Consider the following 15,102-nt stretch of genomic DNA (forward strand, 5'->3'; position numbering starts at 1 on the left):
TTATTTAACACAGAGCTCACATAGTAATACAGTACTCAAGTGTCAAGACTGTAATGTCATCTTAACATTTAGGCGTTTATTCATAGTAACCAGAAATTGTGTTTTATGCTTTTTATTTTTCCTAATGAAGATGCAATTAATTTAAGATGGCACCTTGAACTACTGTTGATATATATAATAAATAGCAATGCATTACAAAATATTCAAATAGAGTCATTAATTTTTTTCTATTTTTCCCCAAGCTGTGGCAACCAACAAAGAACACAATGACGTTCTAGTGACCTAGATATAATTATGTTCCTTTCAGAAGTAAAGTTTCTTTAAACATAGTAAAAACAATATGACCTTATTAAAATAAAACTCTCTTAACTATATGTGCCTTTAACAAATTTTTATATTTATATATAAATATAAGAATATACAAAGCTTGCACATAACTAATAAGTATAATAGCATATCATTAAGAAGCACTGTTTTCTAAAAAATTCGTGAGTCTGCCCTTCTTGAAACATAAAGCTTATTTTCCATTATCTGTATGCCATTTTAAAACCTTTCAATATTCCCTTGAAATTAATAAATATGAATTAAGATTAATGCACAAAACTTCTGTAGCCTTAATGTCATATATGATAAAAAGAGATCTAGAAGATACTAGTGTAGGAAAATCTAAGATGGCATCACTATTTCTGCACTCTTCACTTGAAGCACACTGAATAGCTCCACTGCTTACAGCATGTCTAGTTAAGATCCCCCCACTCTGTGTAAGCTCTTCTTATTTCCTGGCTACAATTTATAGCACTGAGCCAAGTCCAGCATTTCCACAAACTGCAGCAGAGTCATAAAACACTACCAAGCAAAAGGAATATCAGTTGCAAATCAATCCTATCTCCTAGAAAAAACAATTGGTAGGTTATTTCCACTAGCTGGCAACATACATAGTAACCAGGACACAAAGCAAGTACCAGTACTTGGGTTCTGGTCCCAGCTTTATAAAATATTAGCATGTCCTCTTAATCACAAAATTTCACTGAGAATCAGTTTTCTTATATGATTTGACAAATTTTACAACAGTTGTGAAGATCAAATAAGGTAATATATAAAAATACATTTTGAAGCCTATAAAGCAGTCTACATGTTTATGTGTTTATGTACCTTGTAATACATTTGAATATATTTTAATTTTCCACATATTACTTCTCAATTTAAAAATTAAAACAGCCACTTGCCAAAAATTCATTAAAATCCTATTTAAATCATTCTACTTGTGTTTTAAAAATAAAAAGACTCTTAGTTTTAGAAAGTTCAATTTGTCAAAAGAAATAGAAGCATTACTTTAAAAAGCCATTATATCTCAAATATTTTTAGATATAAAAAAGCATTTGAAATTAAAGTACATACACAGTTAACTTCTAATTCTCTTTTAACATTTTTCATTTAAACAGACCACTTCTTTGGGACTTTACCTTATTTGTATTTCATGCTGCATCGAAGAATGAAATCAATGCATTTTGGTCATAACTGTCCAGAATTTCCAATAGAAGGGGTACTTTAGTTTTTACATTGGTGCCTTTAAACTTAAATTTATCTATGAAAAGATCAGTGATCATGCCTTTAAAGAAAAAACATAAATTTCCTGTCAGTGATTAGTTATATTTAATGACACAGTATTTCACTAAAGTAATTGCTTGATAATCTATTTTTAAGCACCTGTAATTCCATGATTTAACATACACAAACCTAAAAGCCATGTTTTTAAAAATATTCATTTTGGGGGGATTTTAAAACAAGTTTCAAGATATAAATCATCTGCCTAATAACCCTCTTAACAATTGATTACAAGCTATTAATTCAGACAATCAACTACTGGCCATTTTTGAACTGCTATCAGTATATATAACATCACAACAAGTGGTATATTTTTTCCACCAAGCTGACCATTTTGACATAGTCTAGGCAGATTCTATTTTTAACAGCTTATCTGAATTAAAATATTCCACCTATATGTTGACCATTCTTGGGATTTGACTTGAAGGCAAATAGTCCTAGGTTCAAAGATCTGGGCAAATCATTTCACCTTGAGTTTTCTCATATGTAAAGCAGGAATAATTCAAGCTGTCAATCCTTTATCCAAAAAGCTTGATGCAAGATGTATTTCAGAATTTTTCCTATTTTAGGAAGATAATGAAAGGAATATACTATGGTATTAACCCCAAGGGGACTGAGTAGCAGCATCCAATAGCAAAACATAGTACTATTTCTGTCACAAAATATACAGATGAATATTTGCACTAAGTGGAATAAAAAAGATATAACCTTGGGCTGGGCACGGTGGCTCATGCCTGTAATCCCAGCACTTTGGGAGGCCGAGGTGGGCAGATCACGAAGTCAGGGGTTGGAGACCAGCCTGGCCAATATGGTGAAACCCTGTCTCTACTAAAAGTACAAAAAAATTAGCCGGGCATGGTGGCGCACACCTGTAATCACAGCTACTCAGGAGGCTGAGGCAGGAGAATTGCTTGAACCCAGGGGGCAGAGGTTGCAGTGAGCCGAGATCGCGCCACTGACTCCAGCCTGGGAGACCAAGCGAGACTCCGTCTCAAAAAACAAACAAACAAACAAAAAATATATATAAAACCTCATGTCAGTTTAAGTCAGATTTTGTTATTAAATTAATTCAGATTAAGTCAAGATTTTGCTGTCAAATTATTTATGAAAAAAACTTTGGTTTACAAAGCTGTCTGGATTTTGCAATCAGTGATATTATGTACAGCCAATCTCATAAGTTATTATAAGGATAAAAGAGATCATGTGATTGTCATGTAATAAAGGTTAAGACATTAAATATAGCTACAGTTTGTGAGAAAGTCTCTGGATATGTAATAAAAAATTCAGTAGGCAGGCTTAAGGATCCATGTGTACTAGTGATACCAATTGGCTCTACAGTGACTATGGAAGGCTTGGCATAGTGTAAAAGGCATGCATTTTGGGGTGAGAAGATTCTAATGCAGGCATGATCACTAACTTGCTAGGTGACAACAAATTCCTTAGACTCAGATTTCAGTTAAAGCATATGAAAAATGAAGATAATACCACCTACCTTGCAGAGCTATTGTAAGGATTAAATATCTCACCTGATTATGAAGACAGTGTAAATAGTGTGCTATATACAACAGGTCTTATGTAAAGATTGCTAACAAAATTGTTTTTCTTAAGCTGTTTCTTCCTTCCTCACTCCTTCTTTCCCTCTCCTCACCTCCCTTACTCTGTTTCAATACAATTTGTGAAACATTCAGCTTCTCACCACCAAAGTTTTGAACTGTAAATTGACACAACACGAATACTGTATATCCTTTATTAAATTTTGCCTTAAAAATTTTAAATGCTGCATTTTTATAATTCACAATAGCAACAAAACATGACAATTATTTGTGTGAAATACAGTCTAAGCTCTAAAGGTTCATAGATTACATTCATTTTATACCAGGTTTGTTCATATATATAGATTAATTCATCACAGTATACTTATTTCTTAATATACTTGCATTTTATCAAGTAAAAGAATTAAATATTAAAAGTAGCTTGACAAAATACAGAAATATTCTGTGCAATAAATTTGTTGTCAACTGATTCATGACTGGTTCATGAATCATGACTGATGTAATCTTTTTATCTTTCTGCCCAGCTTCTCTTACATGATCCTTGGGAAATAGCCAGTTGAAAAGAAATATGGCAAGGTATTCTAGAATGGTCCACTAACCATAGAGTCTTTCAAGATGTGCAGGTTGCTTTTTGTATTCTTCCTGTAGGTGATCTGCCTCTTCTAGAATACAGTGATATTCTGGTATCAGAAAGTTCGTATTTCCCTCATGAATCTGTAATTCCTTATTTAAAATTAAAAACAGAAGCACCTTAATATTCAAAATTCAATCCAATGTAATGTTAAAGTATTGATAATTTTAGAAATCCTATGACTTCAAATAATAATCACCAGTCCACGACGACACATGTACTTACTTTTAAAGCATCAATTAACTGCACTTTCTTAGCCAAAAGCAACTGGTACTCCAGCTTTGGGTGGATTAGCTTTAAAGTGTGTTTGACTGATACTTCATTTATCTCTAGAAGGAGTTGACCAGATGCAGTTAGATAAATCACTTTGATCAGAAACATTAATAATGTAACAACAACACAAAATAAACATCAGAAAGAATTATTAATTTTGTTTGTTTACCGTATGATATGTTGAGGTTAATTTTCCTTTTTGTAGCTTCTTTAGAAAGCACATCTTTTAGGATGGAGATAGTAGAAATGTTGTCAGATTTAAAAACTCCCTCTCCTTTTCTATAAAATTAATATATTTTTTAAAAGAATAGCTGTAGAAGGAAATTGTCCAGTACATATATATTTTATGATTAGTACTTAGTGTATAGATTTCATTTGACTGTAGATTTCTTCTGTATACATATATCATTAATATAAAGCAAATTTAAACTTGTAATCCTTTACTGTTATATTAATTCAGCTTCTGAATATACTCGTAAAACAAAAGATATATGCCTCCTAAAGATGTGACAATTTATATAAAAACTTCATTTAAAACAACTTTTATCTTCATTTTTCACTAATATTTCCAACAGCTAGTCTCATATATAGACATATATAAAATGCACTTAGAATTGCTTACTTACATAAGTATGTTTTTCTTTCATGTAATCACACAAATTACAGTGTGACTATATGCTTTATCCTTAAAAGAAATCTGATATCAAATATGAAAGAGTGACATCTGCTGTTTTTCATGCTCAGCATCCAATGCCACTGCTTATGGTCAGAGGACCATTATTTTTCTTTTTTTTTTTTTTTGAGACGGAGTCTCATTCTGTTGCCAGGCTGGAGTGCAGTGGTGTGATCTCCACTCACTGCAACCTCCACTTTCTGGGTTCAAGCGATTCTCCTGCCTCAGCCTCCCAAGTAGCTGGGATTACAGGCACATGCCACTACACCCAGCTAATGTTTTCGTATTTTTAGTAGAGATGGGGGTGTCACCATGTTGGCCAGGATGGTCTCGATCTCCTGACCTTGTGATCCGCCCACCTTGGCCTCCCAAAGTGCTGGGATTACAGGCATGAGCTACTGAGATTACAGGCGTAAGCCACCACGCCCGGCCAGGATCGTTATTTTTCTTTAGGGTACCACTCCTCTTTCTCTTGCCCTCTTCAGTTTCAGTGGCAATGGTCTCAGTCTATTTCTGGGACTTCAGGAGGAAGCATTGAGCAGTACATTCCATACCCCTGACCACAGTGGTTCATGGCTTAACAATGATACTCAATCCTGGGACTTTTATTGGAGCCAGTGGGCAAGAGAAGCTCTATAGCAGCTGAAAATATGTAAGACTGGATTCTAGGAACTGCTGGTGGCCATAACACTGCATGGTAAAGCCAAGAAAAGATAAAAGCAGAACTGAACAAGGGATAAAATCTTGATGACATCAATTAAGCCACTGATCCAGTTGTGCGTGAGGCAGATTACTGCTAGACTTTTAAGTTATGTGAGCCGATAAATTTATTTTATTTGGTTAAGCTGCTTGCATTTGGTTCCTTTTTATGATGACCAAGTTTCCTAATTAACATATATCATCTTTCATATAGTTAATGTTACCTTTTCATTTGGTTTTCACACACACACAAATGATGTATACCAACTAGCTATATGCAAATGATAATTGCTTTGGTCCGGTGTGGTGGCTCACGCCTGTAATCCCAGCACTTTGGGAGGCCAAGGCGGGCAGATCACTTGAGGTCAGGAGTTCGAGACTAACCTGGCCAACATGGTGAGACCCGTCTCTACTGAAAATACAAAAATTAGCCAGGCGTGGTAGCACACTCCTAAAATTCCAGCTACTCAGGAGGCTAAGGCATTAGAATCACTTGGGCCTGGGAGGAGGAGGTTGCAGTGAGCTGAGATTGAGACACTGCACTCCAGCCTGGGCTGATGAGTGAGACCCTGCCTCAAAACAAATTAAAAAAAAGATAATTTTTTTTTCTAGAAAGATAAATAATACACCCTTACTACTTTGATCTCAATTATGTTTTAGAAATCATGACATTTCTATTAGTCTTTAATCTTAACAGATGATATTTAGTAAACACATAGTGCCAGGTACTATAGAATGACTCAAATGGTTATCTTCTTTTAATCATCATAACAATTCAATAAAGTAAGTGCTATTATTTTCATTCCTCAGAAAAGAAAACTGAAGTTCAGAGAGTTAAGCAACCAGCTAGGGTCACATAGCTGGTAAGTCACAGAGCCAGGATTGAAACATTAGTACGTCTGCCTCCAAAGCACATACTTCTACACTACCTCCATACACATATATTTTATTCAGGCATCTGAAAAACATCTGTTGAGTACCTATTATGTGCAAAACTATGTTTTAGGTCCTTGCAGGCTACATACAAAGATATTTAAAATTAGACTGTCCATGAAAATAAAGTTTAACTTAGAGAAATAAGTTTGTATAAAAATTATTAGAGGCCGGGCTTGGTGGCTCATGCCTGTAATCCCAGCACTTTGGGAGGCTGAGGCGGGCAGATCACAAGGTCAAGAGATCAAGACCATCCTGGCCAACACGGTGAAACTCATCTCTACTAAAAATACAAAAATTAGCTGGGCGTGGTGGCACATGCCTGTAGTCCCAACTACTCGGGAGGTTGAGGCAGGAGAATCACTTGAACCCAGGAGGTGGCGGTTGCAGTGAGCCAAGATCGTGCCACTGCACTCCAGAATGGCAACAAAGCAAGACTCTGTCTCAAAAAAAGAATAAAATAAAAAATAAAAAATTATTATATACTTTAAGCAGATAACAATAAATATCACAGACAAGTAAGAAAAAATGCTATGGAAACAGAGAAGAGAATCAAGGGAGAATCAAAGAAGGCTTCAAAAATGTAGCTACTGCAGGATGCAGTAGCTTGCACCTATAATCCCAGCTACTGGGGAGGCTGAGGCAGGAGGATTGCTTGAAGCCAGGAGTTTGAGACCAGCTTGGGCAACACAGTGAGACCCTGTCTCTTAAAAAAAAAAAAGTAGCTATTAAGTTGGACCTTAAAGGATAAACAGTTTTGAATCTTAAGAAAAAATACTCAAAGACACAGAATGATAAAAGAGCAAAGGTCTGCTATTATAAAAGTATATAATATGCTAGGGGCATGTTGAATTGTCTGCTATGATTAATGTGTGAGGTTCATTGTGGTACTTCAAAATGGGAGTAATTATTACAGGTTTAGACACAGATAAGCTTCCTTGGACGGTACAGTGACAAACCTCCACAGAATGGATGTTAAAACCAATTAGATTTCTGAAGAGTTCTTGGTTCTAAAAGGCTGAATTCTGAGGTAAAATTATGTTTTTAGAATAATACTGTTATTATCCTAAAATAACAAGAGAAGCAAGAGGTATTCTACTTCTTGCTCTCTAGTTGAGACTTTACCATGCTAAGTTTTTAGAACTTAGGAGAAAAACACAATAATCTGCTTAGGGAAAGAACCTTAAGAGGCAGAGGCAGAGAAAGAATAATGAGCTCTCTCCCAGACAAACAACACAAAGCAAAAAAAAAAACAAAAAACAAAAACAAAAACACACACACACACACACACACACAAAACAAACAACCTACAGGCCAGGTGTGGTGGCTCACGCCTATAATCCCAGCACTTTAGGAGGCTAACGCAGGAGGATTGCTTGAGCTCAGGAGTTTGAGACCAGCTTGACCAACATGGTGAAACCCTGTCTACAGAAAATAAAAAAATTAGCTGGGCATGGTGGTGCGTGCCTGTGGTCCCAGCTACTCAGGAGGCTGAGGTGGGAGGTCAAGGCTGCAGTAAGCCGAGATCATGCCACTGCACTCTAACCTGGGTGACAGAGTGAGATCCTGTCTCAAAACAAACAAACAAAACAAACAGCAACAACAACAAAAAAACAAAAACAAAAAACAACCTACAGATGTGAGAATGAGAATACAAAGACTTTGAAGAAGCAGGAGGATCCAAGCTTAATGGGTAGATGTAGAGAAATTGGCCTTGCCCAAGAAGTAGGCCATTTCACATTCAGAGACAGGTTAAAAAAAGGAAGGAAAAGTTTAGCTTCTACGATATTGAGAAGTTGAGAGGAATTATTGGAGCTTATAGAAGATGAGTTAGAAGTGATGGTGGAGGAGCGAGGGGTGCAACTAGAAGCTTGAGAAGCGTATAGAACAATATAATGACCTCCGCACCATATCAGGATAGCTACAAAAAGCCTGCATTTTCTAAGCCCTGAAGTTCTAAGCCATGTTATATTTGTGCATAAAGAAATTCAACTGGAGTTTTTATTGGAATTAGGATAAATATTCAAATCAATTTGGGTAGGACTGTCATCCTTTACAATGTCTTCATATTGATGACTATAGAATATAGTACTCCATTTAATCAAGTCGTTTATGTCAATAAAATCTTACAGTTTTCTTCATGTAACTTCTACATATTTCTAATTAAGAATATTCCTACAGATTTTATCTGGCTATTTTGTTATTGTTATTGCTACTCTGAAGGGCTCTTTTTAAATAATTTATTTTATCACTAGTTATTGTTATTGTTGGGAACTTAGGAAATATATTGATCTTTGCATATACATCTTTACTCAATCGCTTTTCTAAACTTACTAATTTGATTTTTCAATAGATTATCTTGAACAGTATAGATTTTCAATCAGATTACTCACAAATAACTCCTAACTTAAAGGAAAACTTAGAAGCTACATTTATATAAAACAACACTTGTGAACCAGTAATAAGTTAGATTTACCTGTAGGTACTTTCAAGTTGTGTATCTAGAAAGGTGTTCTGAAAGTAAAATGTCACACATTCTCCTGCTGGAGGTTTTTCTGGAACTTCAGGCAGACAAAAAACCACCCAGGAGTGAACTTCAGCAAAACTGAACTGGCCTGTTAGGGTCAGTGTATTCATGGGTCTGTAATATAATAGTAGAGGCGCACATTTATGTGTGGGAATACATAAAAGTATTATATGTACACGTTAATAAGCAGAATTTTGTGATAGTTGTTAAATATAAATGAAAACATTCAATTTTCTCAGATTAATCTTATAGGTCAAATAAATGAACATTTCAATTTCATGAAAAAAAATCGAACACTTACCTATACCTGCACCTGTGCTAAGTATCAGTTAAGTGATATATGTAAACAGGTTTTATTCATTATAACATGCTTTTCAAATAAAATTTCATTTATTTGGGTATATTTCATTTTTAAAAAGTTTATTTTTTTATTTTTTTATTTTTATGGAGACGAGGTCTTACTATGTTGCCCAGGCTGGTCTTGAACTCCAGGGCTCAAGCAATCCACCTGCTTCAGCTTCCCAAAGTGCTGGGATTACAGGTGTGAGCCACCACGTCCAGCCCTCATTTTAAAAAAGCTTATCTAGTATTTCTACTACATAAACTACAAAACATACTTATACAAGGATCTCATTAGGGAAATAATCAGTATAGTGTGAAGGCAAAGAATTGGGCTTTTGAGTAAGACAGGCATGGGTTGTTCCATTATTTACTAGCTGTGTGCCATTGGACAACTTATAGAATAATACCTTCTATCTTCCTGAAATATGGGATCATACTTTCTATCTTGCAAAAGCACACCCTAAAGTAACATTTAAAAAATGTAAAATAAATCAAATTTAAAATAAATCAGATGGATAATTATAAAGAGTTAAGAAAATGCAGTTTATGAAATGAAAAGTTCGGACCAATCCTGTCATTTGCAGATGAAAAAACTAAAACCTAGAGGCTAAATTAAATTATTCCCCCAAAGTCAGACAGGAACAGATTGTAATCCAAGTCTCTTGATTCCCAATTTGCTGTTCTTTCTAGCATACCATGCTGCCTCCATTAGTACAACCTTGACTTTTAAGCAAGACAGAAAGAGTCTGTTCTCTTAAATGTTTCCAAAAAATCTTCTTTAGGAATAGTCTGTCTTACATCTTATTTAAATTATATATTTTAAATTATAGGCAGCAATATAAAGAATATGGGTTTTGGCTTCAATTCATAGCTTTAGTCCTTTTATCAGCAAGTTACTTAACTTTTCTAAGCCTCCATTTCTCATTTGTAAAATGGAGACATTATTACCTGCCTTGCAGTAAGAATTAAATACTACATAAGCTCCTAGCATAATACATGGCACAAAGAAAGTAATCAGTAATTGTTCATCTCTTTCCCTTCTCTTTAAGCTCATGTTCTGAAAAACTACAAAGAAGTGGATGCCTAAGTTGGCATGGAAATAAAAGGCACTATCACAACCAATTGCTTTATCTGATTTTTCTTTATCCTGAGAAGAAATATAAAGGAAATATAATATTTGAGGCTGATACAATGAGGTCCTGTTCACAGAGAACTATTATACTATCTAAAGGTTCAACAGTATTTGCTCTCACATTAAGTACCTGAGAAAGAGAACTGCTATTCTAATAATCCCAGAATAGTAATATATGAGAAAGATGGGAAAGTCCAACTCAAACCAGCCTCTAAAATAAGACAAAGAATCTTATATTTATTAGAAATATTAAATCTATAATATTTAAACTGTTTATTTAATTTTTAAAAGTAGAAATTGCTAACAGAATTTACACTATAAAAATAAAAAACAGGTCTATTTGAATTGTGTAATATCCTAAAAAGAATTTGCTCTTTCCTTTGTCCTACCTGTCATGATCAATAAAGTGAGTTCTTTGATGGAGTGAAAGAGGTTTGATGTGGTACTGGCGGACCTGACAGGTTTTGGGTTGAATTCTTGGAGTCACATATGCTTGTAGTGTGCCATACTGGCCTTCAATTGAGCGAATCTGATTCAACACAAAAGAGGAAATAAAATAAGAATATTTAGCAACAAAACATATCTTTAGAATGTTCAACACAAGTTATCAAGTACTTAAAATTCACTAATATGTGAAGACCTAATTTAAGAGGAGTTGGAAAGCTGTCCAGCTTCTTTCTCCTGTCCCACTCTGTTCCAATTCATGGGACAGACTGTAGTACCTCTTGTACTACACAAAGGTAACTTCTCTAATCTAATTAATACTTTAACTCATACTTTTCATGGCATGAGGGGGAAAATATCAACATTTGACCTAAGTGGGAAATATTTTAAAAGTTTAAGCAAGATTTTTTGCAAATGTTACACTGTGAATATTGCTGACAAGGAAGAGGATAAGAAAAGATAATAAGTAAAAGTACAGAAAGAAAACAAAAAATAGATCTGATAAACTTATATTTTGGTGTTGATTTTTAAACAGTAATAAGCTCATATTGGCAGAGATTTTTTCCATAAGAAAAAAAGCTTTAATATAGGACATAACAATTTTATATGAAAAATTATTTTGTAATAATCAGTATAACAATATTCCTTATTCACAAATTCAAACAATAAAGAAAAATCTGGAGAAACATGTAAGTCACCTGCAATCCTCCCAACCCAGATGATCACTATTACTACTTTGGTAGTTCTGCTTCCATATGTCTCTCTACGTACATGTACAAAAAAGAGAGAGTATTTAGCATATAGCTGTTACTATAAAAATCTATTGACAGAAAAATTGTTTCAAATAACTTAATTGTTGACATTCTGTGAAAATAGAGATGCATACCTATAATCTAATTATGGCATATTTGGACTGGAAATTCTTTTGGGCTATTTTGGATATGACTGGCCGGATATCCTGAGAATTCAACATGCTTAACAGGAAATAGTAATTCACTAAGCTAGGAAGATCTAATTTAAGAGAAGGACCTAGTTTAATATATCATTTCACATGACTAAGTTCTACTGGATATCAGACATCTTTGCTTTCATTTCCAATATTCACATTTTCCCCCTTATCTCTGCCTCTCCTATTACCATCACCTCCCTGCTCCTCCCATCCCACTTATGCCTCCTCATATTGTATAACTGGCTATATCAGACAGGTGTGTTTCTTTTCATACATTTCTTCATATTTATATCATTATAGATAAAATATATTCAAATTATATATAGAGGTTTTATCAGCATTTTGTGTGTTTTATGGAATTCCCTCCATGTTAACATGTATAAATCAACTCATTCTTTATAGTAGCTGTATAATATTCCAAGATATGGATAAATAGCTATTTATTCAACCCTTCAATCATTAATGAGTATTCACCTTGGTTCTACTTTTCCGCTTCTACAAGCAATGCTGCAATTAATTATATTCACGTCTGTTATGTATATTACTGCTATTTTATTGCCATTAATAGATTCCCCCAAAGGAGCTAATATCTATTTCTCTAAGTGGCTGTAACAACTTATATTTCCACCAGCTATGACTGACAGTGTCATTTTCTTCATCCCTGCCCCCTAGTGATGTTGTTCTTTAACATTTTTTGCCAATCTGTTGGATAAGAAGAAACTGCTTTTTGTTATTTGAATTTGAATTTCTCTGGCTAAAGATGAGGTAGAACTTTTTTGTTTGTTAGCTATTTTGATTCCCTCTTCTGTGTTTTGGGTTTTTTTTTTTTTTTTTTTTTTTTTTTGAGATAGAGTCTCACTCCATTGCCCAGGCTGAAGTACAAGTGGCACAATCTCGGCTCACTGCAACCTCCGTCTCCTGGGTTCAAGCGATTCTCATGCCTCGGCCTCCCAAGTAGCTGGGATTACAGATGTGTGCCACCCTGCCCAGCTAATTTTTTTTATTGTTTCTTTTAGTAGAGATAGGGTTTCACCATGTTGGCCACGCTGTTCTTGAAATCCTGACCTCAAGTGATCCGCCTGCCTTGGCCTCCCAAAGTGCTAAGATTGCAGGCGTGAGCCACTGTGCCCAATCTTCTCTTCTGTGACTTGCCTATCCATATCCTTTGCCTATTTTCCTTACTCGGTGGTTTTTATTGTAACAGTAGGCTGTTTATATGTTATTGACAATTACCTATTATCGGTTAGACAATTAAGTCTTTCTTTAAATAAGTAGGTACTTAATTCATCTGAATTTATTTTTTATATATGGCTTAAGATAATAATTCATTTAATTTTCTTCTAGATGGATGCCAGTTGTGCCAACAGCAATTTTTAAATAGAAATAGTGATTTAATAGAAGTGTTCTCTTCTATTAAAATAGAAATGTCATGCACTAAATTCCCATAAATGTGAAATATATTCTGGGTTCTATTTCCAGATTATTCTGTTGCATGGCCTATTTATTTAGGCTTGGAAATATCCTCCATTATTTTTATTATGGTAGTTTTATGGTATGTTTTATCATATGGCAAAGCAAGTTCCACCTTACTTTTCTTCTTCTTCATAATTTTCTTGGCTCTTTTCAGGCATTTTGTCTTTCTTCTATACATTAAAATTAGTATATCCAATTAAAAAAAGAGGAACACGGTCGGGCGTGGTGGCTCACACCTATAATCCCAGCACTTTGGGAGGCCAAGGCAGGTGGATCAACTGAGGTCAGGAGTTCGAGACCAACCTGTCCAATATGGTGAAACCCTGTCTCTACTAAAATACAAAAATTAGCCAGGCATGGTGGTACACGCCTGTAATCCCAGCTACTAGGGAGGCTGAGGCACGAAAATCACTTGTACCAGGGAGGTGGAGGTTGCAGTGAGTCAAGATTGTGCCACTGCGCTCCAGTCTGGGCGACAGAGCAAGACTCCATCTAAAAAAAAAAAAAAGAGAAACATTGCTTTTAATCAATTTTTACTTGACTTTTGAATTTATTAGCAGAAACTTGCTCAATGTAAAATGTTTAAATGTGTTTTTTCTTTTAGAAATAAATTTATCCTAGTTTTCCATTTTTCTTTCAAAGTACATAAAAGGGAATGTATGCAGACCAAAATGAATTGTTTAGGGGAAAAATCATATTTAACTGGAACTTCCTTAACCAGATGTGAAAAAAATATTGTGTGACAGCATCTCTCTTGAAAAAAAAAAAAAAAAAAACCTTTGAGTTTCAAAACATCAGCAACACCAGGAAAAAGGTTATAGTGCTTAATTTTTAGATAATAGGTCTATCAAAACTAATCCCACTATAAATAACTAAAACAGATTTGTGTGCTATGGTAAGTATTTAATTATGAAAATGACTATGTCATTAAATTGCTAGAGAAAACTTTAAAAGGTTTTCTCTAGAATGTATGGTAATAAATGATATCACTGGAATGCAATCAGCAAAATTCAGATTGTAAGAAAATATATGGTGAATGCCCAGATACTTTAATAACTAAGTTAATTTAGAAGATGACTGTCAGGACCAGCCTGGCCAACATGGCAAAACCCCGTCCCTATGAAAAAAAAAAAGTACAAAAATTAGCCAGGTGTGGTGGTGGGCACCTGTAATCCCAGCTACTCAGGAGGCTGAGGCAGGAGAATCACTTGAACCTGGGAAGTGGAGGATGCGGTGAACCCAGATCATGCCACTGCACTCCAGCCTGGGCGACAAGAGCACAAGAGCGAGACTCCATCTCAAAAAAAAAAAAAAAAAGATGACTGGATTAAACAAGCTGTAAAACAAAAATTCAGTAAAATCTGAACATTAAATATTTTATAATATTAAAAAATTATTGTTGATTTTTCTTAGGTGTGATAATAGTGTTGTAGTTATGTTTTAAAAAAAGAGAGTACCTATCTTAGACACATTAAATGAAATTATGAATATCTTGTATTTGCTTCAAAATATTTTAGGGTAGTAAGTGAATAGCATAAACAAAGTGGCCATGAGTTGATCATTGCTGAAGCTGTGTGATTAATGCATGGGGATTAACTACTTTTATAAATGTTTGAAACTTTCTATAATAGAAAATTTGAAAAAAATTTTTCAGTTAGAGGAAACTTTAAGACCAATAATTTTAGGCCGGGCATGGTGGCTCACCCCTGTAATCCCAGCACTTTGGGAGGCTGAGGCATGTGGATTGCTTCAGCTCAGGAGTTTGAGACCAACCTGGGCAACGTGGCAAAATCCAGTTTCTATTTAAAAAATAAAATCAATAATTTTAGAGAAGGTGATTAAGAAGTAATAGCAGAGATTGTGGTCTG

The 15,102-nt window shown here is 34.6% G+C and overlaps 1 protein-coding gene across 3 annotated transcripts in view; it reads right to left on the reverse strand.

The window, feature by feature from the left end:
* Positions 1 to 56: 56 nt before the first annotated feature.
* Positions 57 to 15,102, reverse strand: part of BBS7 (Bardet-Biedl syndrome 7) — a 47,272-nt gene continuing 32,226 nt past the window's right edge. Inside the window, exons 14-19 of one of the 3 annotated variants that reach the window (XM_024356277.3) lie at positions 10,758 to 10,897; positions 8,844 to 9,008; positions 4,232 to 4,341; positions 4,015 to 4,118; positions 3,758 to 3,881; positions 57 to 1,609 (exon numbers count right to left, since the gene is read on the reverse strand). In XM_024356277.3, the coding sequence (XP_024212045.1) occupies positions 1,476 to 1,609; positions 3,758 to 3,881; positions 4,015 to 4,118; positions 4,232 to 4,341; positions 8,844 to 9,008; positions 10,758 to 10,897 (777 nt within the window). In that variant the 3' untranslated portion in view covers positions 57 to 1,475. Of the gene's footprint in view, positions 1,610 to 3,757; positions 3,882 to 4,014; positions 4,119 to 4,231; positions 4,342 to 7,693; positions 7,793 to 8,843; positions 9,009 to 10,757; positions 10,898 to 15,102 lie in introns of those variants that run through there. The other 2 variants (XM_024356279.3, XM_054683353.2) reach the window with 2 other exon arrangements.

The sequence above is a fragment of the Pan troglodytes genome, chromosome 3 (assembly GCF_028858775.2).
Source record: "Pan troglodytes isolate AG18354 chromosome 3, NHGRI_mPanTro3-v2.0_pri, whole genome shotgun sequence".
NCBI lineage: Eukaryota > Metazoa > Chordata > Mammalia > Primates > Hominidae > Pan > Pan troglodytes.